Source organism: Metopolophium dirhodum, chromosome 1 (assembly GCF_019925205.1).
Source record: "Metopolophium dirhodum isolate CAU chromosome 1, ASM1992520v1, whole genome shotgun sequence".
Classification (NCBI taxonomy): domain Eukaryota; kingdom Metazoa; phylum Arthropoda; class Insecta; order Hemiptera; family Aphididae; genus Metopolophium; species Metopolophium dirhodum.
The window spans coordinates 144,210,781-144,238,365 of record NC_083560.1 but is presented as its reverse complement, the minus strand read 5'-3'; the positions used below and the strand labels follow the sequence as shown (position 1 = coordinate 144,238,365).

The window sequence follows — 27,585 nt, the reverse complement described above, 5'->3', positions numbered from 1 at the left end:
GACGTCAAAAGATGTATAAATATACATACTTCCAAAATGTGGCAAACATCCTGGGATGAAATACCAATCACCAATAAACTTAAATCGATTAAAAAGAAAATCACTAAATGGCACACTCAGCCTAATGCTTCCAGACGATCCGAAATTAATACCAGAACAAGAATCGGCCATACCAATCTCACCCACATCATAAAACATGAAGAACAACCTCTCTGTAGTCAATGTAACGAACCGCTCTCAATCAAACATATAGTCTTAGACTGCCCGCTATACGTCAACGCAAGAAACATCCTCAACAAACCATCAACGATGGAGGAAGCTCTAGGAGAACACAACACGCACTTGATACATACCTTCTTCAAATCCATCGGCATTGACACAAAAATTTAATACAAAGATAGAACTACACTGCTAAAAATATAATGCAAATACATAATACCTCTGTAAAATCCATATATACTATAATTGTAACGCAAAATTAATTTAGAATTTAGAATTTTGTAATTTAGTTATTAATTTATTAATTTGTATATTCACTAATTAACGATAATGTAACCACAACCACAGGCTAATGACCTAGCTGTTGAAGCCTTTAATACCAATAAAAAAAAAAAAAAAAAAACATTGTTTAATGTTTATGTATTTTTTAGATTTTATGGTTACAGTATGATCTATTTATGAGAATCATTGTTTTAAATTTTCAATCCTTAGCTATAAAAATGTAACATATTATTATAATTTTTTTATCTACGAAATAATTTAAACATTTTCAAGATTTTTGTAAATGTTGTCAACATTTAAAGGTCAAATACTTATAAAAAAAATCTTGCATATGGTTATTTAATATTTCTCAACTGCTATTATAACAACTTATAAGGAACTTTGTAGTACATTTTCAAGCCTTTGAGTCTACGAATAAAATTTTATTGACATTTGTAGCTGAATATAAAACTAAAAAAATTTAAAATTTAAACGTCTATTAAAAACGAGTAGAAATATTTTGAACATTTTATCATCATGTATATAAAATGATAAAATAAATATTTGATGAATATTTCAAGTACCCACGGTTATTAGCTGTTGAATAACGAAAAAATAAGAAAATCTTTGTAGGTATGTGAGTTTGTGAATTTATATTTATTTTTTTTTAAAACTGGTTTTGCCTAAAAATCTCAGTTTTTCTAAACTTTTTGTTCTTGACGCTTTTTAAAACTAGTGGAAATGATTTACTCTTTATCCCCCAAAGCACCAACTATGATTTCTACCAGAAAATATGCTGTTGAAGAAAATTTAAACATTTTTACTTTCCCAAAACATGATGATAGATACAAAAAAACACGAATAACTTGAATAAGTAATAAGCAATTATCAGGAAAAATATTTTTGTGAACATCGATATAGGTACATTTGAACATTATAGATCGAAAAAAATTGCCAAAATCTGAACTTTAAATGCTTTTAAATAAAACATTGTGATTACGTATCTTTAATATTTTTTACTGCTATTATTATGACAACTTATGAGGAATGATGATATGTAAATTTAAAAGTTGTTTGATAATGCAAACATTTGTTTGTTGATGTACAGTGGAACCTTTATTAGGTTCCCTTTTCAAGGGAAATTAAATTTGTTCCAATTACTAAGGATAGTTTTGCTTAGGTTAGATTAGGCACAGAATTAATTTCAAATTATCAAGGCTCCACATAGAAATAAAACTATAATAAATTGAAAGTTTTTAATACCTATAAATAACTCAAAACGAGTCAACATATTTTTAAAATTATACATTTCTACCATGTATAGAAAAAGCTCTTGTAAATATTTGGTTAAAAAAAATATCTACGGTTATTCGTTTTTAAATTACAACAACATAAGAAAATCTTACGATTAGAATTTGTGTATTTTGATGTGAGGGGTGAATATCCAATGTCGAAAGAATTAACTTATTTTATTTTATATTATTCAACCATAAACAATTTTGGCCAAAATATTTTTTAATTCTCATCATAATATTATAGGAAATAATAAAATAAACAAATAATATTTAAATTTTAAATTTTATTGAATTACAATAAAATAAAAAAATTGTTTGATTTGAATTCGTTTATTTACAGGTGAGTATTAGAGTATCCAATGACGAAAAATTTTGAATTTCAAACATTCTTAAAAAATTATTTGACTTCCCAGTATACCTTTTTGTTGTTGTTAAAAGTAGGAAAACTTATTAGGAATCATGCATTCAATTTTCAAATCTTAGATATAAATAGACTTTTTTTTATAATTTCCAACTAAAAATAATTTGTACAATAATATTGTATGACTAATACATTCATCGCTCCGCTTAGAATCTAAAGTTTAGGTTGAAATTTTGAAAATTCTATAAAATACAGAGCGAGTAAACTGTTTTCTAATGTAAAGAATTTAAAAATAATTAATTATTATTTATTATAATATTGAATCTTTTCTGGTTTGCGTGGCGTTCCCCACTCTACCGACTAACCGACGGCCACCCCGGCCCACAATTATTGTCACGACGAATTGTGTTTGTATTTTCCACGGAGTTCATGAGGATATAGAAAAATATTGTTTAGACACTCAGAGATGGAAATGCATATACATTATTTATTATTATTATATTTTCGCATGAAATTAACTTTATGTACACCTCCAAGAATGTATTTATGTATGTACATTTTTTTGTCGAGGATTGAAGTAAACAAAGAGGTTATACACTTATACCTACATTTTGTAATTTGAATCTATGCATTTGTGAATAAAATGTTTCCGTGTTATATTTTGTCATATTTTACAACTGTATGCATGTAAGCACTAAGAAGTTGACATAATTTTATATTATATTATAACCCATATTATTATTATTAGTTATTATTGTTTATTTCATTAGTGAAAAAACATAATATATTTGCGCTTATACGGTTTTATTTTCATAATATATAATGTCACCAAAAAAATTGCGTGCAATTGCAACGAATCAATCACGACGATCGGGTAAAATGTCTTTAAAAAGACGTATGAAAGGAGTTCGCAATGGTAATAAGAATTGTAAAATTGTGAGGTAAATACCTAAAACTGAATATTATCACCGAACTTATGACTGTATTATAATACTTATTCATTATTTAAATAATTATTTTTTCTTATCGAATTAAAAAAAAAAAAAAAAAAAAAAAATAGTGAGGATACAACTATCAATAAGCAGCCAACAAATGTATTTTTTGAATCGTCCACAACTGGAGCTGCAGATGGATCACTTCCAGGACCATCATTTGAAGTATACAATACTCCAATGTATGATGATTTATTTTGTGAGCAATCAACAAATATTATTGCTGATTCTCCTACATTAGAACCAGATGATAAATCTCTTCCAGGACTGTCGATTAAAATAACTAATCCTCCTGAGTATGTAATTTTTACTATGAAATCTGTTTTAACAAATACTGATTTATAATTTATATTAATAATTATTGAACAGCAACAGAAGTATGTTCTTTGGGTCGTCGAATAGTGGACATATTTTACGTATTTGAACAAATTAAAAAATGTATCCACGAAGGGGGTTTTGGATGTACTTTCATGGATATGGAGTTTGTACGTGAAATACGTTTTGGTCTACGGTCGCAATTTCAATTCACATGTAAAATGTGTAAAGTTAACATGAAAATTGAGTCTGAAAAAAAGGTCCCAGAGACATATCTGCCTATAAATTTAGCAGCAATCAGTGGTTCAATATCTATCGGAATAGGATATTCACAACTCGATGAAATATTAGCTTCCACCGATATTCCATGTATGAGCAGCAGTACATTTTTATCTGGTCAAGAAGAAATCGGTGACAAAATTCATTGTATTGCCCAAGACGCAATGAGATTAGCCGGTGAAGAAGAAAGGCGATTAGCGATCGAAGCAAATGAATTAGATATAGATGGTATACCTATGTGCACAGTTGTAGCTGACGGTCAGTGGTCCAAACGTAGCTACAAAACTAAGTATGATGCTTTGTCCGGCGTGGTAAATACAATAACTGTACAGTTATACCTACTTATAAAAATAACTAAAAAGTAATTTATTTTAAAGTAATTACCTACTTTTGTGTTTTTAAAATTTTCAGGCTACAATAATTGGATATAAAACCAAAAAAATCTTATTTATTGGTATAAGAAACAGATATTGTTTAATTTGTCAGAGATCGAAAAATGCAAAAAAGTCTGAAGTTCCAAAACACACTTGTTTTTTTAAATTGGAACAATGCTTCAACAGCGATGGAGGCTGATGCTGTTGCCGAAGGGTTCAAACGAAGCATTGAATTACATGGCTTAAAATTTAATAAACTAATTGGTATTTTATTAAGAACTATTTGAAAGTGACAATAATTAATACAATTATAAATATTATTTTTCACAGGTGATGGTGACTCTAGTGTCAGCAAAAGATTGTTGGAAATGAGACCGTATGGTCCTAATTTCCATATTGAAAAAATTGAATGTAGAAACCATTTATTAAGAAATTATGGTACAAAACTGGCTGCTATTGTAAAAAATAGTAAATTCCCAATACCATTGCGAAACCATATTTCAAGTAATGCAAAGCGATTTAGATCTGCTATCACTAAAGCCATAGACTATCGGAGTAAGTTGATTAGTCAAACGAAACATCAAAAAGTCTCCGGTGAGTAATAACAATATTGATTTATATTCTTATATTTGTATAAGTTAAACGATACAGCCGATAAAAGGAAATTTTAATTGCATCAAAATATAAACTCGTCTCAAACTAACACATATTTTGATGTAAAATCGAAAAATAAATGGGTCGCTCTGTTATATGTTAGGTTTGAATGAGCAACGAGCAATGATCACGCCACTGAATTTAAAATTTTAAAATGTACCTTGTCACTGTTATGAAAGTGTTAAAATGTTATTCAATGATTGTAGGTATAATATGAAAATCGATTGTTAGTGGAGAAAAAACGGAGGTGTCTGTCTCTTTTTTTAAGGCTATTTTATAATTTATTTTTATTATTATTCTTATACGGCAAACATTATTATACAGGATAATTCACCAGTGTTCCAAAAAAATTATTCACTAAACAATTTAAATTAAAAAAAGAATTTTTTTTTTCTATTTTGAATAACAGAAGTTTTTATATTCATTTTATTATAAAAAAATATAGATGTGTAAGCATGCCTGATGCATGGTGAACAACACATTTACCTTGTATAACTGTATATATATACTATATTATAATAATTATTATCCAATTGGCTACCTGAAACTTTAAATTGAAGATAAAAGCATTTTTTCTGCTCCAAAAAGTGATGATAATCACAAAAGTAAATAAATAAAACAACACAAAAGTAATTATTGTAAAAACTGCAATATTGCTTAGCTTAGAATCTAAAAAATAAAATGTCATGTTTGAAGTACATTATAAAAATAATAATACACATATTACTCGTACCTACTCCATATGTTACATTATCTATATTCCTAAGTGATAATTTGTGTTTTACTATAGTATATTAATATATGTTTTAATGTATATTTAATTTTATTCTATATAGGATTACGTAAAGATATTACAAATAGCTTTTGCCATATCATGGGTAGTCATAAGCATTGTGAAAAATATTTTTGTAACGGAAACAAATCAAATGAACTTGATTTGTTAGATGACGCGGAAAAATGTGGCCTAGTAAGAGAAATAAATCAAATAGTTGGACGACCAGTTATGCACACTGAAAGTTTATTGTTGAACGTGGACAATAATGTGTGTGAACAGTTCAACAGTATTATAAATAAACACTTGTGTGGAAAACGGATCAATTTTTCATTACGAAATTCGTATAATACAAGAATTGAGTCTGCTGTTGTATCATATAATACTTCAGGTCAATTTTTACGTTCATTACACAAACATGCAGTCAATGAAATTAGTCCTGGTAATTTAGTAAAATATATATGTTATAAAAACTAGTTAAATATTATGCCAATATTGTTATAATTTATAGGTCATGTAGGAAAGAAACTTTTAAAATCCAGAGAAAAGAAAGCAGCAGCACTTAAAAAAAGAAGGCAGTTGTTTCCTAAGAAAAAATTGTTTTTGAAAAAATCGCGCGGTGAAGATGAACATTACGGCTTAGCTGAACCTCTTCTAGATGAATATTCTTTACATGACATCGAAGAAAAAAAAACATATTTTTTGCATTCAATAACATTGAATGACAATGCAAGGCAACAGTTGGAGTTAGAAACAAGAGAACAAGCAGCATGTCAAAAATGGCATATTGAACGAAAAAACCGTCTTACTGCTTCTAACTTTGGCCGAATTTGTAAACGAAGATCAACAACCTCATGTAAGTCTTTGGTTTATGATTTGCTGTACAGATATTTTTCTTCAGCCGCAACTGAATATGGAAAAACAATGGAATCAATCGCCATACAATGTTTGGAAACTAAATTAGGCCAAAAAGTTTCTTCTTGCGGTCTAATAGTTGATCAATCTATTCCATACTTTGCTGCTTCACCAGGTGAGACATAGTCTATATAACCTTTATATATTTAATATAATACAAATACATTTAATTATAGACATAATATAAAATATCAAAATATTTTTACATGGTTTCTTGTCGTTACAAAACAAAATGTAAATACTTATATATATTTATAATTATTTAATTATTTTTATTTATTCTTTATCCTTATATTTTTTTTTTAATTTTTACTTTTTTGAATGAAAACATACAGTTTTAGTTTCATATTTTAAAGCTGAATATTTTTCTTAGTATTTCGGTACTTAAAAATCGAATTTAGGACAAAATTGGCATATGAAATTTAATGATGAAATTTAATATTTACGAGGAATAAATGTATAACGAACAGGAATTATACCATCTTAATTACTGGCAAGTTTTGTCAAAGTTATTTTTACTATTTACGATGTGCAAACAGGCAGTTAACAATATTGGATATCAAAAAGTAACAATAAGTTGAATTTAATTTAGATTATGTCAAAAAAATTTCTCGTAAATATTATATTTCATCGTTAAATTTCATATGCCAATTTTGTAATTAGAAAAAAACTTTTTATACATAAATTGTTCAGGTTTTTAATTTTTTTTTTGAGATCTTTATATTCATATCTTTCTTTAATCTTATTTTCATCAATCATCTTCGTTAAGGTTACAATTTGTTCTCCATAATATTGAATTTGTTCATTACAAAAATCATATGAATGCCAAAAATTCATTATCTGTAATTTTTGACTAAATACATTAGTATAAAATATAAAATATTATATAAATCTAATTATTAAAGCGATTATTTATAAAACAACGAATGTACGTATATACGTATATATAATTATAACTAATTATATTATTCAAATCTAAATAAAAAAACTTTAAAAATTAGACAATATAGCATTTATATCATAAAAAATAAAATTTTAGTTGCTAGTGAAGCTACGTCACACGATAATAGAAAAAAACGTGATAGTTTATATGTTAGTTAATAGTAGATAGGGCGATTGTAACTATCGTAGAGTTCGTACGGTAACATTACGTTGTCACGAAAGCAACTACGTGTTTACTATCAACGTGCGACAGCAGCTTTCGAATAATCTTAACGTAAAAGCAATAAAAAAAAACATTATAGAAAAAATAATTTAAATTTATATATGTGTATAATATACGTTTTAGGATATATTTTATACAGTCATTAAACATTATTGAATATTTTAATATAATAAAAAAAATTTTTTATATTAAAAACATTTTACGTAAGATAATATTACACGTGTAATACAAATATTTATAATCAGCTATAGTATTTTAACATTGATAAAAACAAGGTATGGTGCAACCAAGGTGGATATATAGAGGTGTAAACACTCTGATTATAAATTGATTGAAAAATGTACACCATTTGTGATTGCCACCGGGAGCGCTGACTACCCGATGAAGGCTCATAATGTTCGTACTTCTATACGAAAATACGATTTACAATGCTGAATGCTTGCAAGTTGTAATGCCATAAAAAATAAAAATATAAGATATCAATTTAATTTAAATAATGAATAACTTAGATGGATTTTTATTAAATAATTTTGAAACATAAATCTATCTTCAATTATACAATTATTGATAATTATCCACATTTTTTTTGGGAATATTGATTTGTGGAGTAGTTGTAGACATGTTGCCTACCTATTTGTGTTATAATTAAAAATTTAAATTTATGAATTTATTGTAATGATTGTCATATTGAAATATATTGATTAAAGTACCTACCTAATTGTAAATTTGTTATTTCCTTAATTTGGTACCACTACTTGTCATAATATGTTTATTTTTGTAAAAACATATTGTAGTTATTCTAATAATGGAATTATTGAAAATACCATCTCACTACTCAATGTCTCTATGGAAATTATTTATGTGTATAATAATAGTACCTATTTACATCATATTATTATCCTAGTGTACCTCTTTTGGCTTTTGCATTCTTTTAAGTATCTACACAACCTACTTTTTTTGTACAAAAGATGGTATGAAACTTATTTTTGTAACTTATCGAGTATTGTAGTATGCCTCTTAAGTGTTTTGTACCTGGGTGTAACTCTGGGTTACCCAAACAAAATAAAATATACAAACAGCAGGGAGTAAAACTGCCTTCAGTATTCCATCCTATTTCTTATACTAATTAATAATTAATATATATTTATATTATTATGTATATGTATATTCAATGAAAAGTTCATATTAGGGTAAATAATTCATTACTTTTTAGAACATGATTGATACATGGAATTTAAAAATTCCACGAGCAGATAGATTATTAACCAAAAAAGATGGAGTATGTGAACTCCATTTTGCTCCTGAAGATATTATTTCATATAGGATATTTGAGGATGCAGCAGGAAATGAAATAAAACATCAGCTCAAGAGAGTTAGTTTAAATGCTAACGCTATACCATGTATTTTCCTTAATTTACCATCTTATTTCAATAAAAATATTAAAAAACGAAAACCTCCAATGGAAAGGTCAATAGTACCAAACAATCGCAAAAAGAATAAACCCAGTGATTTAAATGTAAGGTATAATAATATTATGAAACAATAACACATTCCTTCATTAATTTAAATAATATTTATTAAATGTCTATACAGCCTGTAAATGAAATAATTAATAATCCTGAATTGGTCACTGATATAAAAGAAAAAAATATAATTGAACCACTCAGCTACAATGTTCATACTGATGCAAATAACATTAAGTTACCATAATATAAATATAAAATAGTAAAATATTACTTAACTACTGGTACATGTTTTCCAATCTGGATATTAAAATATATGAATTAAAAGTACCATATACACACATTGTACATATTAAATTAAGTTACACTATTTAAAATTTAAAATATTAATTATTAGATCATGAAGTCCACAGTCCTCGTAATTACTAAATATACTAATTAGTAATTAGATTAATTAGAATAAAACGCTAAATTGCATAATGTGCCATACAAAATTGAATGTGTTTGAGCCTTCATCGGGTAGTCAGCGCTCCTGGTGGCAGTTACAAGTGGTGTACTTTTTTCGGCCCACTATCATAATGTAAAAGATGGGAAGTGTTTACACCTCTATATATCCACCTTGGGTGCAACACTACTAGATAACGGTATCTATAGTTATTATCATGAAAGAGATTGACTATTAAAGATTTTTGAGGTTAGGTAATAATTATCAATATTATTGATGAATGATAAGCCCGATGTTCTATCTTATCTATGTAAATCTATGATAGTATGGTACATCAGTAAGTTATCTTCTATACTGTGGACGTGGTGTAATTATAACGTATTATTGTTACTTGATCATAACTTAACAAAAAAAAAGAAAACAGCTTATATTATAGTAGTGACTAAAAGTGAGAGTTGAGAAACCGTCTTTCAACTACTTCTATTTTAATGTTTTTATTTTAAATAATCTATGAAAAAAAATATTTAAGTCTAAACACTCAATACCCATAGTAATATTATAAAACTGTATTATCATTACAACAATAAATTGTTATTATTCTATTTTATTTTTTAAAAAAAAGAAGTATGATGTTAAATTTAATAAATAACAATAAAAAAAAAATAGTACTTACATAGCTTGTAGAAATTGAGGTACTTTTTCTAAGTATGATGGCTGGTCTATTTGTTAGAGTTGTTTTGACAATCTTTTGACTGGCTGTTGAAGATGTTTGGTAAACTGCTGGCTGGCTGTTGTTTTGGCGAAGAAGACTGGTCTGCTGCTGGCTGCTCTTGGAACTGCTGTTGCTTGAACTGATGATGATAAGCTAAGAAATTCTGGGTTTTATACCCGAAAATAACCCTCTCTTCTCTCATTACAATTTTTTTGTGATGGATTTAAACATTTCAACTTATTTTACATCCTGTTTTAATATTATAATGGCATTGACATTAAGTAAATGTGAAAACATTTGACTGAGCAGGTTATATTAGCAGCAATTTAGATTCATATAATATAATTGGTTTTTGAGAATGAATGTATACATTCTAAGCATTGACATTTAGTAAATGTGAAAACATTTGGCTGGACAGGTTATGTTAGCAACAATTAAAATTCATATAATGTAATTGGTTTTTGAGAATGAATGTATACATTCTAATTTATTTTAAATCCTGTTTGTAATAATTTAAATTCATGTAATGTAATTTGCTGTTGTATATGAACATGTTTCAGCACCCATCTAAGGTAAGGTTATTGTAGAAATTTATTCAAGGAGGGTATTGACCATGGTAAAAGGTGAATATCATAAACATTTGGCTGGGATAGGTTATGTTAGCGTCAATTTAAAGTCATGTAATGTGATTTTGCTGTTGTACCTGTATGTTCATGTTTTAGCAGGTTTCTATAATGTAAGGCTATGACCATTTGTATACTTAATTATTGAAGTAGTGGTAAAAATCTGTGTATAAAAGACAGGGAATTCTCTAATATTCACCAGTCTTCAAGATTTCATCCCAGGACAAGAAGCTCAGTTCAACAGAAATACTACCAAAAATAAAATGTCGTACCGTACAATTGCTTCAACTGATTCAGAGGTTAGTAACTACTTAGTAAATATCTTATAACCATAGAAAATTGGAGGCCGGTCGTAACACCACTCAACGCTATGGTTATAATTCTTAAAATAATATTAAATGACTGATTATAACATAGTATATTGGAAGTGCGTCGTAACATTACTCAACGCTTTGGATATAATTCTTGGGACATAGAAAAAATATATAATGGAAAAAAAACAGTAAAAAATAATATACTATGTTTTATGTTTCACAGAATGAACATTTTAGCGAATCAATTGATATAAGACCGTCTTTTTCAAAAACAAAACCTGGATCAAAACGTTCTGCACAAAAAACAAGTGTTAAAAAACCTATGAAAAAGAAGCAGAATAAAATGGTAATAAAAATAATATTTTTTCCTAATGATAGCATAAATAATTTATTTTTTTTTATAGAATGCATCATACAGAGATAATATCAGCGAACGCTTGAGATCAGAAGATTTTGATGTTGAAGTATTTAATTCGCTAACATTCAGACAAGGAGATGGCGTTGTGACAATAAAGACGCCTTTTGAAGAAAAAGGAAAGGATCTTTGGGTGCTAAGTCATTATAAGGTTACTAACATCGAGAATGTACCAGTAAAGGACAGGTAAATACATTGGTTTAAATTAAAAAAACTATTGCTGAATCTGTTTTTTTACTGATTTTATTTACTTTATTTACTTTTGTTTTTAAATAAAACAATTTGTTGTAATAGATGGAAGTTCAGTGAAGCTACTGTTAGATTGTACACGACCGACGAATCAAAAGATCAAACACTTCATACTGGTCTTAATGAGACAATGCAAATTATATTTGATAAATTACTAACCGATCCAAAGCGTCAAACTATTAAAAGCAAGACGGTTGTTTGATTATTATACGGAAAAATGAGTTTCATTTAATAAAACAAAATATTATTATACATGTATGTTTTTATTTGTTCAATACTCAAAGGTCTTGGAAAACATAAACCTATAAACTATATAGTATGCCTGAGAAAAAAATGTCTAATTGAAACATTGCTATCAATTCTGTACTATCAAAATTTAATCTACTTATTTACTGAAAACATAAAATTTGAAACTAAAACGCATTAAAACTATTCTTTATGATTAAAGGTGACATGTAATTTAAGAAAAAAAAAGCAAGTTTATTATTGAATAAAAAAGTTTTTATTTTTTTAAATAAATAATTATTAAACATATTTATATATTTTATATTATTAGATCTTGTAAAATCATATCGGACAATGTGTTAAAATGAAATTGTAATATTTCATATAAAAATGATGTGTCATCGTTCTGTAAATGATTATAATAATTAAAATCATAGTTTTGAATATATTGGTTGGTAAATTCGTTCCTTTGGCAAGTGGATGGCAGACCACGGACATCATTTTTAATTAGGTCATATGCAGTGTTGAAAGTAATTTGATAATTTGCTAAACGTTTTTGCTTGTCTACCACATACAAATCAATCAAATTCTGTAATTGACGAAGCCGGTACAAGTCTACGTGTGTCAAGGTAATATATTCCTCGTTTAGATGTAGGGTAATTGAACTCTGTTTAACATTAATTGAATATGAAAAGGAATCGGTAATCTTTACACGCCTCACCCTGGTATTTAGGTTATTGATAATTGAATTGTAATTAGATTCAGACATTAGTGTGAACCATTCTTCTAAACTTAATGTAATAATTTTCTTTGAAAGTTTACATTCTAATAATAAAATAATTGAAATCTGCTTATTAATTAGTAATCCAACTGTAATACTTTTCTTGTTAAAAGCTCGGATGTCGAATGTAGACTTACAGACAATTATTAGTGGACTCATAATGAAGTTTTTTTTGCTAAAAAAGTACACAATAAAAAGTAGGATATAACTGTTAGGAGTTATACATTGGACTGTTAGTTTTTTCCTTTGCAGTCATATTATATACTAAAAACTCGGATAAAAAAAAAAAAAATGCAAAAAATGTGAACGTACAGTTAGCGAATTAGTGCATACTAGAGAGGGAATTTACATATACTTACTAACCTGATACCTGAAAAACATTTTAAATTATTATATACGCACTAATCCGCTAGGCTATACGTCCACAAGATATTAAATCGAATAATAAAACATTTAAGATAAAACATTCAATTTTTTTTTTATTTTTTTTTTTTTATTCAATACAGCAAATATTATAAACAGTATATTATATAAAAAAAAACATGATTTAACAAATGGTGTCGTACGAACCGGTTTCACAATTACAAATAACTTCGGTTTTACAATATTTACTTAAGACTTTTTGAACAAACTGATTACCTTTCATTAATAATACATATAAACATTTTGGTGAGAATCGGGTATGTTCTATAAAACAATTATCATCGATTTCAAAACTATGTAGAATTACTCCACACCAATGACATTGAACTGCGTCATCGAGATTGATATAGTAAAATCCACATTCTGAGAGCTTGTACTTATTCTGACCGGTATTTGGAGGAAAACTTTTAAAAGATCGTAACCTAGATACAAATGCAGAGAATTCTGGATACGCTGGCGTTGAATTGAATCGTATTTGATCGACCAATGACTGGACATCGTTTGCGCATTTTTGAAAATTCATTTTTGAAGAAATTAAATAACTTATACAATTTAATAAAACTTTGAGAAAATAAAGAAAAATGAGACACGACTTGAGTGAACGATGGATCATTAGTAACTGAATATGAAAAAAATAATCAGCAATCAGCTTATAACTTAAAATTATTGTAAATAATAAATAATGTTTTTATCATTATTAAAAAAATCAGTGTAACCAACATGAGTAAAAATGAAATACAGTACATTTTTTCGAGGTAAAATTTACCAACAATCAGTGTGAAATGTGTTACACGGTAAATCTGAGTGCTCCAAGGGGGACATTCCCCCTTGAAAAAAAATTTTTACTGTGGAAAAGCTGGCTGTGAACATACAAATATATACTACTTACTTGAAACCATGTAAAAGATATTTTTTAAATAATGAATGTTTCATATGTTAAATATAACAGTAGGATACAGTATAGTATATATTTTATACATTTAGACATGTATTTACAATTTTAATTAATAGATGGACTGATTGGAGATGACTGTCTGGTTGGTCGAAATTAAATGTCCTTATTCTGCTAAAGATCATACAACCATCATTGATGCTATAAATGACAAAAAAGTAAGATATATATACATATACAATATATATATATTATATATATTTATATCAATAAAAAATGTATCTAGATGATTTATTTAGATTAGTACAAAAATAATCTAAGATGAACGTTTAGATACCTTGTAACTATTTATCTAGATATTAGATAAGATAAAAGATGAACAAATAATTATCTAGATATTCATCTAGATAAGTCCGAACACTGCCTATATGTATATTAAAATCTTACATTTTTCAGATAAAATTTCTTAAAATTAATAAAAAATCTAATGAACCAGAATTAAAGATAACTCATGATTATTATTATCAAATTCAAGGGCAATTGCATATAAGCAAAAAAATGTATTGTTATTTTGTTGTATTTTCTGACAATTGGATACACATTGAAAAAATTGTATATAACGATGAATTTTGGCAAAACGAAATGTGCACTAAGTTAACAAGGTCGGTATTCAAAATATTATTATTAAAAAAAAAATTGTAATAATAATAAAACTATTTTTATAATATGATTACAAATAAAATACTATCTACATGATTATTGAATATATTATTTTAAGACAAAATACCTACCTATAAAAAAAATTATATAAACTAGGACATTTTCTAATAATATTTAAATAATAAATAATTGATTTTAGGTTTTATCTAGACTGTGTGTTACCGGAAATAGTAATACCTCAATATGGCAAACGACTTCAAATTCAAGACATAAAAGACCCACAAGAAAAGATTGTTGAATGATTATTACCTTTATGATGACTGATGAGTTATGGCTATATTATAGTATATTACTATTATATTATTATATTATTATATATTAATATTAATATATCTATTATTAGTATTATTATAATTATATAGGTATACTATACTCTAATTAGTATATTTATAGAATAATATAATACTATATTTATATTTATATACAGTATATTAGGCCAAAATATTGAATATTTATAATGTAATATATCATTTGAATTATTTTTTTTAATTAGACTATCGTTTTATAATATAATAAAAGCAAAAAAATAAAATAAAAATTATAACATAAATATTTTTATAATTTTTTTTTTTTATAATTGTTTAAAGTTAGAATTATTTTTAAATGTTTTGTTTTTGCATAAGTAGAATTGAAAATTTTAATAATGATTAAATAATAATATATGAATAATTCCCCATATCCTTCATTTAATAGATATTGTGTACAATACTCAACTTCTTATATTATTATATGTTTAAAAATAAAATAAGTAAATACATCAATACATAATATTATCTAGTATTCAAAATTATTTAAAACGTTAGGTACCTAATAGGTTATACGTATAATGTATATACAATATACCTATATGAGATTAAACTATCGTACGAGGTACGATAAGTACTTCAGGTCACCTATAAGTTATTACTTAAACGATGCAATAAATTTACTAAAAAATCTATTTAATCGTAAATCGTAATGAATTTATTATTTTACATGTACCTATTTCAAAAAGTAATTAGGTTATAATTAATATAAATCGAGTTATGTTGTATATAATGGAGTTAGGTTTGTACGCACTACGCTTTGTTTATTAGTCAAAATATTTCATCAAATAAGACTACAACATAAGCTTTAATTAATAAATAGATAGCGAATTGTGTGTTAGAGCAAGCGCGCCGCGCGACAGTACATGAGAAAAACAATAGTAATAAGTAATACAATTTACGCACGCAAGTAGGTACGTAATAGCAGGCTGTCTACTGCATTGACATTTGACGCGAAACGCTCAAAACGGCCGCTCGTGAAATAATAATGAACCTCTCCCGCGATTACGACGCACGGACCCAGTCGCGTAGACGATGGGCGTGGTTACGGCCTGCCGCGACGGCGCACAACGCCATCTCTTGAGCGTTGCATACATTTCACTTTTACCACGACGGCCTCTTAAAAAAAAAAAACCGGTTTTAATCTGGTACCATGGTTGAACATCTTTCATCAGTTGCTACCAATAGAAAATGTTGTAATCTTTCCAATTTTGCTATCACAATTTGTGTAGGTTTAATACTTATTTTTAAATTATTGTTCTTTTTAAAAATTGTGTAAAAATACAGTTATTGGCACCTTGATTCTGGGATTGGCACTATATGTTATAGTTATTGGCACCTTTTTTTTTCGCTTACAAAATTAGTGACCTCATACTTCCCTAAGTAGGTAGGTACCTAAATAATCATTTTTTAATATATTAATGTAACCTAAATTGTAAAAGTACTACTAATTTACACATAATTGTAGGAAAAATTTTAATAAATAGGTATACAAAATTACCATTTCATGTTCCTAACTTGAAACAATTTATTATAACATTTATCTTTTTAATTCACAGTAGTAAAATAAATGTTCATAACTTCTATTAAATAAAAATAAGTAACATTCCCTTATAAAAGAAAAAACAACATTTATAAACATTAGAATATTAAAATTATTATAAATAGGAATAAACACTTTTTTAAAAAAAATTAACAACAGGTACTACAAATAAAAAAATATTAGTACCCAATACACATGAAATAAGCCTACTTCACAAAATAAAAACAAAACATCAAGACTTACATTTAAAATTGTATAGCTTTAGTGATACAATACAAAGTTATACTTAAAAAACTTTAATAACAATTTAAAAACTTAAAAGGTTCATATCTTTGGTAATTTTAATTAGAAATCAGTCTTAAAGTTTAGAGATCATTTATTAAAATTTGTTTGGCACTTAAAACAAATGTATAGAACATCATCAGATCCCAAGCAGCAGTACTCTTTTGGATCTAAACATTTTAGATGATATAATTTGTTGCAAAACATACATTCCAGACCATTGTCTATGTCATTACAATTATTAGCACATGCAAAGTAAAGACCCGTAGTTTTATACAAAACATCTGGTCTTAAACTTGACTCGTTGATTTCATTAACAGTACCATCCTCTTGGTCTGAAGATTCAATTATAGTTAACGGCTGGGCTAACATTTCACTTAAATGTCTTTCAGGCTGTATATTTTTTGATGTAGAGGCTTGGAAAATATCTCTCACAATATTTGACTTTTTAAGGTTGTTTTTAGGCACTTTTGATTTTTTTCCTTGTATATTTTCAAGTCTTTTCTTTTTTCTATCGTTCTTCTCCTCTTCGGCTGTTCTTTTTTTTTTATCTTTTTCTTCATATAATGTTTGCCATTTATGCGATGATATTACAAAAGGCACTCTTTCAGTTATTCTTGTACCCTTAAGCTGGAAACGCACCGGCTGCAACATTTTGTTGCGCAACGTCTCGCAACGTAGTTCAATGTTGCACGTTCCGCATTTTCTATAGAATCAAATGATACTGGTGCGCACTGCGTGCAATACTGTCTTGAAACGTTGCGCATCGTATCGCAACACGAGTGTGCCGTTGCGCTGCCGAAGACCTCTTGCATCAGTTTGTTCGCAACGCCCATAGTCATAGTACACGTTTATATTGTGTTAATATTATAATAAATATTAAAATAGTAAAAACAATTTTACTTATATTTTTTCATACTTATACTTAAGTATGGATATTGACGCGGATCGACTGCTCGTGCTTGTTGAGGCTCGGCCCGCCATATATAATTTTAATTTAAAAGAACATCACAACCAGGACGTCATAAACCAATTGTGGAGCGAAATTGGACAAGAATTAAATATTACAGGTACATTATTTAGTAAGAGGAAAATGATGTGGTGGTGATAAATAAATAATAATAATATAAATATATTTATATATTAGTTACAAACAGACTATGAATTTATAAATATTAACGTGATAAAAATAACTTATAACAATAGCTATAATGTTTTATAATTTTTTTTTTAAACATCTTGAACGTCTAAAGTCTAGACATATACTCTTGCCATGACACTGAACCAATTGGCGAAACGAAATAATCAACGAAATTTTCTCGAACTTGATATGCATTTCGGGAAGCTCTTGCTCTTGTCGGTTCCCTGCTTACGTCACACTCTTCTACATTTATCATTTCACTGTGTACATCATTAATTATTCCTTCTTTCTTTCTAATCATATTGTGTAACACACAACAAGCCAAAGTTATTGTTGTTGCAAAATCAGGATGGACTAACATAGACCGTTGGAGTATATGAAATTTTTTCGACATCATTCCGAATGCACATTCCACAATCCGACGAGCTCTTGAGTGTCTGTAGTTATAAATTTTTTTTTTGTCTGACGTGAGTGATGATCGAGCAAAAGGTTTCATCATATTTTTATTCAACGAATAAGCACTATCTGCCAAAAATACATAAGGAAATTCAATTTCTTTTGCGGGATCTATTTTTCGTGGCTGTGGCAAGTTCAATGTTTGCTCGATAAAATTCTTCCCGAAATTTGAAGTAGCAAATACACCTCCATCACTGTGTCTACCCGCTTCTCCTACGTCTACGAATAAAAAATTACCCTCCGCATCAACGACTGCTTGTAGTACTATTGAATTATAATTTTTATAATTGTAATAAGCCGATCCTCCGTGGTATGGCTGTTGAATACGGATGTGTTTACCATCCACGCTGCCACAAACGTTTGGATAGTTCCATAATTTCTCAAACTTTTCGGAAATATTTCGCCACTTTTCTGGAGTAGGGTTAGTCATTAAATAAATGGGAGAAAGTACTTCCCATATAGCTATGCAAGTTTCATTTATTATTTCTCGTGCTGTCGTAGCACCAATGCGCATATTGTAGTGGATGAATTTAAAACAATCGCCAGTTGCAAGAAATCTGAAATAAAGGGATATAGTTCAATTTATAAACTTTATTAAATTATCATTTTATTTTTAAAATTTTTAAAATAAAATAAAATATTAATTATTATTAAATTTTAATTATCGAACTTTAAAAATATTATTGTTATTTTGGTTTTAGCTATTCAATGTAAGTCCAAATGGCATTCCTTAAGAACAGCTTACACAAGATATCTTCGAGAAGTAAAAAATGCTCCTAGTGGGTCTGCTGCTAAGAAGAAAAAGTGGCACTTGGCTGATGCAATGTCGTTTTTATCAAATTACGCTGGACCGCAAAGAAAAATTATAAGTAACATTTCTGCACCTAATACAGCGAAGGTTAGTGAAGAAGTAAGAAATTTGGGGGTAGGGGTTAGTGAGGACGGTAACGAATTTCTTTCTGAAGAATTCGAGTCTCAGTCAGGATTAGATAATATTGAGAGTCAATACGTCACTCAGACATCATCCTCGTCAAAGGAAACAAAAAAGAATAAAACTAATAAGTCTTCAGCTGCTGAAGTCGTCGCAGGTCCTATGGCTGAATATCTTAAGACGGTCACTGCTCAAGTTCAATCTCAGAGAAAGAATCAAGAATTAGAGGATCCTACATTAACGTTCTTTAAAAGCCTTGTGCCTGATGTTAACAAGCTGAACTCCAGAAAACAGCGTTATTTCAAAGCAAAAGTGATGGAACTTTTGAACTCAATGCTCGATAGTCAAGAGGATTTTGAAATGATGAATCCAAGATGTCCCATTGTTGTGAATACTGCTTACAGTAGCAGTTCATCTGGACCACCCTCCAACATTAGTGATAACACTTCAGCGTCATATGCGATACCACCTTCGATTGGACCTATACATTTTAGACCTCCAAGTACAGAAAACCAGCAACAAGAATTCCGAAATCAACACCAAAATCAATCGAATTTCGAATATGATACATACATGTAAAATGTATCATGATAAATTATATAACATATACCTAATGTTGCTATACAAAATATTGTATTTTAAAAATTAAGTACAAAAATAAATAATCTATAAAACTTACCTTATTGTTATCAATAATCTTTCCTCAGCTGGAATACTTCTCCTAAAATTTGTATTCAACTTCTTTATTCTGTCTTCAACTAGACTCAAAAGCTCATAAAAGGTTGTAATATTCATTCGGCAGTAAATATAAAATTTTTCTGGATCGTTTCTTAGTTCATGAATAAAACCAGAAATATTTCTCTTTTGGTTGATTGGATGAACCCAAAATCTATTTTGTTTATCATTTTCCAATTCCAAAAACTCCAAAAATTGCCACAACATAATATTCACCTCTACTTCTTTATCCATATTTGGAGTAGGGAAATAAACTAAACACTTGTACTAAACTAAATACTTAATAACTTAATACTTAAACTTAACACTTGTTACTACAACTGATAATCATGTACTGAAATAATCTTGTTGTAGTAAAACAATTTCAAAATTTTGTTGCAGTCGGTGCGTTTCCTTTTGTTTCGCAACATATATTTTGCAACAAAATGTTGCGTTGCGAAACAAAATGTTGCAGCCGGTGCTTTTCCAGCTTTACGCTCTGGTGTTAGTGGCCATACAAGAACAGATTCAATTGGTGATATACTTAACTTTTTTACTTCAACTAGATTTTCTGTAATTTCTAAGTTCTAAATTATTGATTGGCGTAGGGTCACTCTTAGATTTTTCTTGTGGTTGAATCTGGTCGGAAGTAGTACTAATGATTTCATAAGATGGTGGCATGCTATTATCAGAAAATAATTGCTCAGCATCATTACTAACTTGATGTATAGTGCCATCGTTATTTTTTAACTTTTCATGTAATCTATACAAAACAAAAAACTCTTCAGGTAAACTCTCATTTGTTATTACATTTTTTATATTAAATTTGTCAATTGTTTCGGTGCCAACAATATCTGAAAATTGCTTGTAATCTAGCATACCAGTATCAGTTTCATTATTAACTACTGCAGTTATTTCAGTATTTGGATTTTTTCCCAAACACTTTTTAAAGTCAATATTCTTTACGTTCCAAGGGAAAAGTCCACAAGCTCTAAAACCGTTTATTAAAACTTCAGATCTTACTGTATTTTTCAAAACTTTATCCAAAATTGGAGAAAAATCATTCTTAGTTACTGCGTTACCTGGATGTTCATTGCGCCAATCAAAAACACCTTTTTTCCAGCCAGCTTTAATTAGTCTAAATGCTGCAACATCTGCTGGCTGCAAAATTCTCGTTGCATTAGGATATAAAGCAATTAATATTATGTTTAATTGCAAACATAATTTACTTAAATGATAGATTTAATGACTTTTATGCACATCAACAAAAAGGATTACAGGCAATTGGATACCACTTTCAACAATAAATGGATAAAAGATGTTTGATATATACTCATAAAATATTTCAGACTTCATCCATCCTGTGTCGGACCGGCCAACTCCCCAATTGGGAGGAATTGAATCCAAGATATTTTGTGGAACTCTTTTATATTGAAATATTACCATAGGGTGACACATCTCTCCAACATCATTAAATGAAACATTACAGTGATATTTACTTTATCGTTTCCTTTTGCTACTTCATAAATGTCTTTGGACCCTTTGGGCCCAATACACATTTAGTTTTGGGACAAAGTGAAAACCCGGTTTCATCCCCATTGAATACTCTACGGCCGTCATTCAAAATGTCAACTAAATTTTCCTCTGTCAGATAACTATGAATATCATTGAACCATTTTTTTGATATCATGTTCACTTACATTTGCACTTGCATTGGTAACATGTTCGCTAGTCCTTATTGATAATATTGGATGTCTTCTTAAAAAAGCTTTATACCAACCAATCCCTAAATTAAAAAGTTTTTATTTAACAATATTACAATTCTAAGTATTAAATTAATACATATTACCAGGTAAGTTATTTTTAAATGGACTTGGCCTCTCTTGTTCATCTAAAAATTTTTTGACACTGTCTTGTAAGTCTTCACGCCTCCTAGGAAATCCTTTCTTTGAGCATTCGAGTAACTATTTTACTAGTGTCTCTTCTTCATTGGTAGTTAAGACTGTTGAAGGTCCACATGAAATGTTTTGTTTATCTGGGTTTTTTAATCTGAACTGTAGGGTAGAACGAGAAACACCAAATTTTTTGGCAGCTGATTTTTGTGAAATGCCATCATCCTGAATAGCCTTTATAGCTGCATCAATGTTGTCAAAATTGCTCGTTTTTTTTGGCATTTTGTCTATAAATCATTTAAAATAATTACCAACATTGTGAATAACCGCTTAATTAATGAAAATGTATTTAAATACTTAAAAAATATATACATGCCAATAGTTATATTACATAAAAATGTACACAAATTCTATTATTGGCACCTCATACCAATAACTAAAATATCTGAAATATTCAATATAGTTATTGGCACCTATTTTATTATTTAAATGAATAATTTGAGTGCATTTTAAATTATATTTTTAAACTGTAAATGTTCTTAAGATTCAGAATCAACCGAATATAACTGTTTGCGACAATTTGTGTATGAGTAAAAGCTTAATTTCATAGCAGTACTTGTTACGATTTAAAGAAAAATCTTACCTTTTTTGACGTGCTGTTCAGCGTCGCTTCTTGAACAAAATGTTATATCTTATCAGTCACAAGATAATGATTACTTTTGGCGCAAATATAAATATAACAGTGTGACTAATTGTTTAAAAATAAAAAATCTTTTTAAAACCCAACACAGCACTATTTATCAATAAAATAAGTTTGGTACGCCGATAACTATACCCCTGCCAATAACTGTATGGTTTACCCTATATTATATAAATATGCCACCAATGTTTTCAGAATCTATAACACCACGTTTAATTTCCATTATTTTTCATTTAATATTTTTTTTTGATGTTATTAAATTTTCCAACAAAGCTTTTTCTTTGCTGATTGTAAATAATAAATGTAATATAACTGTATCGTACGACTACTGGTAACACTATGTAAATAATAACAGTGCTACGGGATATATATATATATAATACATATATATTATATACGTGTGAGGACACATACAAATTATTTTATTTTAATAAACGTATGGAAGCATTGGAAACCACATCTATATCTTCCATCATTCATTTCCCGGGTTTTATCGATGACTAGAAACCCGTAATCACTGTGATTCCAACATAAATGAGAAATTTTCTGAAATTCTGTGAAATCCATATCTGCTGACGAATGATTGTTGAATATATGTCGTAGATTAGTATCATCTTGTTTCAGTATCATTAAAAAGTTTGAGTTATCTCTTACTAACTGTTTTGATATTTTAGAATATGTTTGTGCTAAATAAAATACAGATCTAGCACCTGAATGTCTTTCAATACTGAAGTATTCTGATTGCGGACCACATATTACATCATCAAAAATAATAATAGAATTTTTCTTAGTCAAGTTTGGTTTTATAACCTTATCAGCTCTTGTAAATATGAAAAAATTGGCACCTTGTATATCATCTATTATTTTTTTTAGTAAAACATATTTTTCTTGATCAAAGGTTTTAGAGTATAAATAAATATTTTCAAATCTCAACCCGTTCGCATAGGTGATCAGTTTATACATAATATTTGTTTTTCCTGAACCTTAGACCAACTAGTATAGCACGTATAGTATCAGGTAATAACGGACCGTGTCTTGATGGTTTTTTTGTCATATGAACATCTACATTTATAACATTCAATTTATCTTACTGTTCAATCAAATCCATTTTTTTTTTTTTTATAAATACTCTAGAATTTTCCAATTTATAATCAGTTTTCGATGACGTGTTCAACTAGTAAGAGTACGTCAGTCAAGACTGGAAAAGGATTTGTAAACTCCATTATAAATAGTCTCCCGTTCGAAGCCCATGTTTGAGGCTATCAGTATTGTGGTCTTGGTACGAAATTAAAAAAGAGGTTAGATCGTGGTGATAAAGGAATAAACCTTTTTTTAAAGAACATAATATTAAGATATTCTAGACAATAAACGCTTTACGTTTTAAATTTTTTTTCATGTTGTACTATTCACACTATAAGAATAGTTATAATGGAAATTAGTTGTAATATAGGTAACATAAATTAATAATATATACCCTATTTTTAGGAGTACAACAAATAGGCACCGTTCATACCATTCATATTGTTGCCAGTGAAATCATCGATAATATTGGGTAGGTATTTTATGAAGAAAATAGAATACCTAACCTAACTTAAGCTATAGAATTAAGAAAATAATGTTTATTGATTATTTTGTTTGTTCAAGGCGTTCAAGCAATGAATTTATTGATTCAGTAAAAAGTTTACCATTTACTGATCAATCTTTAGTAAAATGTAAATCCATTAATGAATTGCATGATAGAAATGAATGTTTAGAATCTCAAATTGCCAATGAAGTGAACATTTTACAAGGACCCAGTTCTTCAGATATGCCAGAGTAAGTTATTAAATTAAGAATTGTACCTAAGATTATTAATAAGAAAATTAATAATGTTTATTGGTTATTTGTTTGTTCAACTGTTCAAGTAATGAATTTATTGATTCAGTAAAAAGTGTGAATGTACCGCTTACTGATCAATGTTTAGTGAAATGTAAATCCAATAATGAATTGCATGATAGAAATGAATGTTTAAAATCTCAAATTGCCAATGAAGTGAACATTTTACAAGGGCCCAGTTCTTCAGATATGCCAGAGTAAGTTATAACTTAATAACTTAATTAAATTAAGAATTGTACCTAAGGTTATTAATAAGAAAATTAATAATATTTGCATAACAAAATAGGTACCAATTTTATTTAGAATTTTGGGTTAAAATAAAATGATTATTTTTGAAATTTTTTTTAGTGATGATCTTGCTTTATGGATATTAAATGAGGTGACTACAGATTTTATTTGCAGAAACGGATTTAAACAGAACTTGGATAGTGATTTATCACAATCTAAAACACAATACCAGTATATACGTCAAGGAAAATTTAGATCTCATAATAGGTACCTCAGTAAAGATTTATTTAAAACAACGTTAATTAATGGTAAAACATGCCAAAGAGACTATCTTAGTTATTCAGTTAGTACTGGTAAAATATACTGCATCCCATGTTATTTGTTTGGAAATACATCAAATTTTTCACGTAAGGGATTTTCAGACTGGAAACATCCAAATAATAAATACTCATGAAAATTCAACTATGCATAAAACGTGTACATTTAAAATGAAGCATCGTTCTTCAGATTTTGGAAGAGTAGACTCACAACTTACATATAAACTTCAAACTGAGACTGATTATTGGGTCAATGTGCTCAATAGAGTTTGTTCTGTTATTAAATCATTGTCTAGTCATGGATTGTCATTCAGAGGTGGAGATGACAGTTTTGAATCTTCTGGCAAAAATAATGGCAATTTTATAATGGCAATGAAACTTATTGCTGAGTATGATCCCTTTTTATCAAAACATATATTAAATTATGGAAATCCAGGTAAAGGAAATACATCCTATATGTCATTTTTACTTATGAACAGTTTATTAAAATTATGGCTGAAAAAGTAATAAGTACTATAGTAGAAGAATTAAAATCTTCAACATATTATTCGATTAGCGTTGATTCGACACCTGATATATCAAATGTTGACCAGTTATCATTTATACATCTAAATACACTAAACATTTTATCCCCACTTTACCAGCCATTACATTGTTCATTAAGCGTTGGAACGAACATGGAGAAGTTTTAAGACCCATTGCCATTTTCTTAAAATGCCAGTGGCCTTGATAGTCGAAAATGCTGTAAGCTCTCTGCTTTTTTCATCTAACTTTACTTGGTAAAAACCCGACGCAAGATCAATAATGCTGAATAGATTACATTGCCCTAGTTGATCTAATATTTCGGTTATGTTAGGTAGTGGGTGGTACTCGTTTATCGTTACTTTATTTAAAGCTCGAAAATCTACGACTATTCTAAATTTTGGTATTTGACTCGTGTCAAGTTTCTTTTTAACTAGTAATATAACGGGGAACAACCTCGGATGGATCCACGGATATATGATTGATCGCACGCGCTCCGGGAGTCACGTGAGATGTCCGCTCGTTTCCCGAATTGTTATTGCGTCGCTCGTCGTTCTGTTTTTTATAACAGGCGGCTATATTGTGTCCCGGTTTGTTGCAGTAAGTGCATGACTCGCTCCTTGCATTATAATTAGTCGGTGGACGTGTGAAATTATTCTGATTGGGTGGTCTACTATTATACGCGACATTGTTTATTCGGCACTGTGACGAAAAATGTCCTTCGCGATTGCACGTATGACAACGCCTAATATTAAAATTGTTGTTCCTCGGATTTGGGTTTCTATTAGTATTCCTACCGTAGGTATTGTTTATATTATTGTTATTATTGGTATTACGATAGTTATACGCTGTGTTTTGATTATTATTGTTAAATTGTCTATTTTGATGCGTATTTCTATTGCTATACGTATTATTTGCGCGGAAAATGTCGTGTACATCATTATATGTACGAATATTTTTTTCTGTAATTAACGCGATTTGCATGCTTGTTCGAGAGTAGTAGGATTTTTTGTTTTTACTTCGAATTTTATTTGGTCGCTTAAACCGTTTATATAACTGACTAACGCTTGTTCCCTAATATTGTCACGTAATATTTTTGCTTCGGTGGGTGTTTTGTCTATGGCTACTGTGTTACATAGTTTCTTATATATTTCCTTTACTCTATTATTGTACGCGCATATGGTTTCATTATGTTTTGTTTTTACTATGTTTAATTCGATTTGTAAGTTAGCTGCTCCGTAGGGAGTGTCGAATGCGTCTAACAATATTTTTTACATATCGCCCCATTCTATAATTTCCTAACATCTGGTTACGTTAAAAGCTCTGTCTCATAGTTTAGTAGCTACTATCATTTTTAACATGAAAGGGTGCTGTTCTGAGTCTACCGTACTTATAATTACTTCGCATGCATTTAAAAATGGATATATTTCGGATTGTCCTGAATAGTTAGGAATTAATTTTATTGCGTCTAACGCGCTTATCGGTTTCATATCGGTACCGCCTGTCATTTTCTTAGCTTTGACTATTCTTTTCGGTTGTATACATTCGGTGTGAATAGTATTTCTATTACTTCGTAAACCTTGACAAATTGTGCCAGTAGTAGGACTATTTTCAAACTCCTCTAGGTTTATTAATCATAAACTTTTATTTAATATATCACTACTTATTGGTTTGATCTCGCGTATCAGTATCCTGTTAACTGCACACCCAACACTCCCGATAATTGCGCCACTGGTATTGTATTATGTATTCTAAACTATAATACAATTATTTTAAAGGATCAGATCCTATCTGCTAATGACGGTCAATGGGAAA

The 27,585-nt window shown here is 28.6% G+C and overlaps 4 protein-coding genes, 1 long non-coding RNA gene and 2 pseudogenes across 5 annotated transcripts; 6 read left to right on the top strand and 1 right to left on the bottom strand.

Moving 5' to 3' along the window:
* Nucleotides 1-2,937: 2,937 nt before the first annotated feature.
* Nucleotides 2,938-4,075, top strand: LOC132933068 (uncharacterized; the record flags this gene model as incomplete). The annotated part of the gene is made up of 3 exons (XM_060999401.1): nucleotides 2,938-3,077; nucleotides 3,197-3,424; nucleotides 3,493-4,075. Coding segments are annotated over exons 1-3 (930 nt in total), but the record flags the coding sequence as incomplete, so codon positions are not given.
* Nucleotides 4,076-4,146: 71 nt separating this feature from the next.
* On the top strand, nucleotides 4,147-6,031 carry LOC132937382 (uncharacterized). Its single transcript, XM_061004204.1, has 3 exons — nucleotides 4,147-4,360; nucleotides 4,427-4,690; nucleotides 5,587-6,031. Exons 1-3 carry the CDS (start codon nucleotides 4,219-4,221, stop codon nucleotides 5,997-5,999), a joined length of 819 nt encoding a protein of 272 aa, XP_060860187.1. The 5' UTR covers nucleotides 4,147-4,218; the 3' UTR covers nucleotides 6,000-6,031.
* A 214-nt stretch (nucleotides 6,032-6,245) lies between these two features.
* Nucleotides 6,246-14,907, top strand: LOC132953710 (uncharacterized; annotated as a pseudogene).
* Nucleotides 8,613-9,312, top strand: LOC132949075 (uncharacterized). The gene is made up of 3 exons (XM_061019850.1): nucleotides 8,613-8,719; nucleotides 8,815-9,118; nucleotides 9,196-9,312. The coding sequence occupies exons 1-3, from the start codon at nucleotides 8,613-8,615 to the stop codon at nucleotides 9,310-9,312; spliced, it is 528 nt and encodes a 175-aa protein (XP_060875833.1).
* Nucleotides 11,504-12,075, top strand: LOC132937197 (uncharacterized). Its single transcript, XR_009663629.1, has 2 exons — nucleotides 11,504-11,760; nucleotides 11,869-12,075. It is a non-coding gene; the product is annotated as an uncharacterized LOC132937197 (long non-coding RNA).
* A 3,334-nt stretch (nucleotides 14,908-18,241) lies between the features above and the next one.
* Nucleotides 18,242-19,105, bottom strand: LOC132933067 (putative nuclease HARBI1). Its single transcript, XM_060999400.1, has one exon. It carries the CDS (start codon nucleotides 19,103-19,105, stop codon nucleotides 18,242-18,244), a length of 864 nt encoding a protein of 287 aa, XP_060855383.1.
* A 5,204-nt stretch (nucleotides 19,106-24,309) lies between these two features.
* LOC132934362 (uncharacterized) lies at nucleotides 24,310-25,423 on the top strand (annotated as a pseudogene).
* Nucleotides 25,424-27,585: the final 2,162 nt, after the last annotated feature.